Source organism: Poecilia latipinna, unplaced genomic scaffold (assembly GCF_001443285.1).
Source record: "Poecilia latipinna isolate Pla-1442-1.1 unplaced genomic scaffold, P_latipinna-1.0 Scaffold3857, whole genome shotgun sequence".
Classification (NCBI taxonomy): Eukaryota; Metazoa; Chordata; class Actinopteri; order Cyprinodontiformes; family Poeciliidae; genus Poecilia; species Poecilia latipinna.
In genome coordinates, this window is record NW_015116473.1 from 18959 (window position 1) to 23121 (window position 4163).

At 39.2% G+C, this 4163-nt stretch overlaps 1 protein-coding gene across 1 annotated transcript in view; it reads left to right on the forward strand.

The window, feature by feature from the left end:
* Positions 1-2281: 2281 nt before the first annotated feature.
* Positions 2282-4163, forward strand: part of LOC106941770 (CD276 antigen homolog) — a 6788-nt gene continuing 4906 nt past the window's right edge. The window contains exon 1 of the mRNA XM_015024885.1: positions 2282-2593. Coding sequence (XP_014880371.1) covers positions 2527-2593 — 67 coding nt within the window. The 5' untranslated portion in view covers positions 2282-2526. The remainder of the gene's footprint in view (positions 2594-4163) is intronic.

Consider the following 4163-nt stretch of genomic DNA (forward strand, 5'->3'; position numbering starts at 1 on the left):
TTATTATTATTATTATTATTATTATTATTATTATTATTATTATTATTATTATTATTATGCTGTTGAAGGTTTCCAACCCTTTCTGATCATATTCAACATGTTTCTGTAATAAATCTAACCTCTGCTGACAAGTTAAAGTTTTTCTGTCTCTAAATTTTTCAAACTATCTTCAACGGTCAATACAGGATGTTTCTATTTAACACCCTCCACCCCCAACCGCCACCCGCACATCCTCACACAAAATAAGAACTAAAAATATGTCTTTAAATGACACATTTAAAGACATATTTCTACTAACATCCTGCCCCATTAGAGCAGCGTTAATATTTATATTTATATTTATATTACTTTCCTGGCTGTTTCAGCTCCAGTTTTAAGCAGCAGTTCCTGTTGAGTTCTGCATCACATCCTGTTAGTCAAACAGGTTCAGACGTTTTAATTTTTCCTCCATCAGTTATGAAATGAAGCTGATTCATGATAACTAAGGATCAGCAGGTTCCTACTTACAGAGCAGACGGAGCAGAGATGGATCCCTCATGGTTCCCTCTGACAGCCAGAGATCATCTCATCTCTGGATGGCAGCTGCATCTGAAGCCCCGCCCTCTTCCTGTCAGCATCTCTCTTTTCATTGGTGGACGAACCTCAGGTTGGTTTTCTCTGGTTTTGTCTGAAACAATAATCTTCCATTTCTGAACTGCACAAAGATGAGAAAATACAAAGATTTATTTCACTTTTCACTTTCATTTATGTTATGCAACAGGAAGTTGTGCATTTCACAGTTTTAGTAACATTTTGTTTGATTTTGGGTAATTGGTGAATTCTTCAGTAAAACTCCAGGATTAAATTGATGTGAAGATCAATAATCATAAGGCAAAAATAAACATGTTTCCTCTGAACTCTTCTTTATAAAATATTGCATCCACACTAAAAGCGAATCAAAGAGGTGAAAATAAAACTTTATAATCTGTACCTTAAAGTTTGCAGGTCCCGCCTCACTGTTAACGCAAATCTCTTCATGGATGGATTTAAATCAGTCAGCTCATCAATCTCCTTTCATGGTCACCATGGTAACCACAGAGAACGCGTAAAGAAACACACTGCCCCCTGCGGGTTATAGCGCATCAGTACATCAGGCCCTGGAATAATTAGAAATCAACAGATTATTTATTCTCCAATAAACCAACCATCACCTACAGCGCCCCCTGTAATCTATTTCCCACAATGCTTTGCGCCAGGATGAAAGAATCATGAACTCATAAAGATCTTGTTTTGTCTTGAGGAACCATCAGGTTCCAGCAGGAAGTGGATCAGAACAGCTGAGGCTCATGGGAAATGTAGTCATCTCTCAGTGGGAGGGTTGTTAGCTTGATTCCAGCTGCCTGCCCTGATGGATGTCGATGTTCCTCTGGATGAAACTCTGAAGGAACCGAAATCCTCCAGAAGGAGCAGGAAGTCCTCTGTTCCACCTGATGACGTCACTCAGTGACGTTTTCAAGTTCAGTCAGTTCAGATTTAGATTTATTTTATTTTATTCTCATTGATTTCAGGCTGAGAAGATCTTCAATATATAATGATACGTCATCACTTTGTTTATAGTAGATTATATTAAATAAGGTTCATCAGCATTCAAATTAAAGGTCCGACTCAAAGAGAGCAAACATGTTTGGCCACTGGGGGGAGCTGTTGATCCACAAAGAGGCTGAACGTCATCTGTCCTTTTATGGCTTTACAGTTAGAATAGAATAGAGGCTTTATTGCCCCCGAGGGGGTAAACCAGGTGAACCAGCAGTAACAGGACGAAGGAAGCAGATTCAATATGTATAAAAGCAGAGAGAAAATTCAGTGAAGACAGAGTTACAACCTAAGATAAAAACATTTTAATTTCCAACATAAATATGATAATCATTGATTTTGATCCTGATTCATTCAGTTTCTGATCTGTTTGTTTTGATCAGAAATCCTTCTGGCAGCAACTGGATCAATTATTAATCAATGAATCTTTAGCATGAAAACAATACATGATAACTTTACACTGTTTTTAAAGTGTTTATTGTAATATATTCATCACAACATTCACCAACATCTTCACATATGGATCGTTTTCTTTAAGGCTGCAGTTAGAATGGACTGATGTCTGAGAGAGAGAGAGAGAGTTCAGTATCAGGCTGAACCTTTGAACCTTTAGGGGAAATCATGGAGCTGATCACGTGGTTCAGTAGAAACGCCCCCTCCTGGGGGTGTTTCACTACCAACATATATATAACAGAGTCCGTTTCTCTCCTCCGTGTTCAGTCTCGCCCTGCCCTGTTGATTCTCCTCTCAGGTCATAAACGATGGAGAGAATCTCCCAGTCATTTGCTCTCAGCTCTGCTGGCAGCAGGTGGCTCCTCCTCACTGACCGGACAAACACCTGGGATCCTGGCAGGTTTTACCTCTGACAGCTCTAGAGAGAACAGCAGCAGTTTATCAGTATTTAGTTATTTTAGCGCCTGTTCTGTTCAAACCAACGGAGACGACTGAAGGGAAATGGAAAAGGAGAAAGTTTTCACTCTTCTAGTGGCTCTGAGTTTAATCTGCCCCTCCGACTGCCAAGGTGAGCGGGACGTTTAACGGGTCTGTACCGGTTAGTCTCAGTGGTTCTCTCTGGTCATCCTGACCATGTGGCCGGTCAGAGGTCAGCTCCGCTCCGCTCCTGAAATCAGCGCTTTTCTTTCCAACAATGTCCGGTAGAGGGGAAAAAAAAAAACACTATCAACGAGACACGTCAGGTTTTAACATAGTTTATGGAATCTCTCATTTGTAATGAGTTTCTGATTTTCTATAATAACTTTCAGGTTATTTGACAAGAGATCCGCTGATTTCGGTAAAGTGACCGGAGCGGAGACCCGCCGCTTCTGTCACTGTGGACGGCAGGAAACACAGAGCCTGTCAAGGTCCACAGCTACAAATTCACCTCAAATGATCAGTTAATAATAATAATCAATGATCGATGGGCTTCATGCTGTTCGGACACTCAATGAAGCTGCAGCCCACAGTTAAACTAACACGGAAATGGTGTTAAAATCTGAGCTGATTTATGAGAACAGAAAACAGATGAAAACATAACGGGAAGTAAAGCTTCATCTTTATTATATTAAATCTATTTAAGGCTTTAAAACGGTTTCAGATCGATGTGAGGCGGAAGCAGCTGACTAATGAACTTAAATAAAACAATATTTAACAAAAGCTTCAGTATCTTCTGGCATCTGTCGTCATAAGTAATAACTGACTAATAACCAAACAAACGGATAAAGTAGTTTGCATACAAACACAAAGATCTGAAAATAATACTGATTAAAAAAGAGGAACCCAGATATTCCATCATTTCTTCCCCCCTGAAGATATGCTGCTAAAATATGCTGTTAGCAGCACATTTCCTGCTAAAACAGGAAATGTTTTATAAATGATTTCTTGGCTCAAATCTCACATGAAGAACTGAGGAAGTGAAGCAGAATGAAGCATCAATTACAACAATAAAACATGAATATAAGAATAACACAAAGTTTGCTACAAAATGAGTCATAAATACCTTTAATCAGACTCAGTTGTTGGACTGCAGTCAGTTTTGTGAAACTGATGAAACTGAACAGTTTTAAATTTAAAGTTTTCTTTTAAATATTTTAGATTTTCTTTGATTGGAGAACTTCCTGCGGACAGGTTCAGATTTCTTCTTATCTGCTGTATCGCCATGGCAACCTGAGGTGCAGCACCAACAGCCCCACCCCAGGGCAGAAATGGGGCAGAAGGACAGGAAAGTCCCTCTGGGTTATGATTCACTGAGACAGACTTTCATTTTCTTACTCCATTTATTCTCTCAGCTATTAGAGATCAACTGGTTGTTCTTTGTTTAGTCTTTCAACTATTAAATGTTTGAAAGACTCAACAAAGTCACTCATGTAGTCCTGGTCTGAGTCCTGGTCCGTTTGCTGCTCGTCACCAATAAGGTTCAATAAAAGCCAAAACGAGCTTTGAAATATAAACTTCATGTCAGCAACAAGAAGCTGTTTAACGGGTCAGATCCAGTTTTACTGAGATCCAACATTCAGCTTCTCACTTCAGATCAGGCCTGGACTAGAGACCAGATTTAATAAAACCTACAGATAATTAATCATTAATGATCAGAT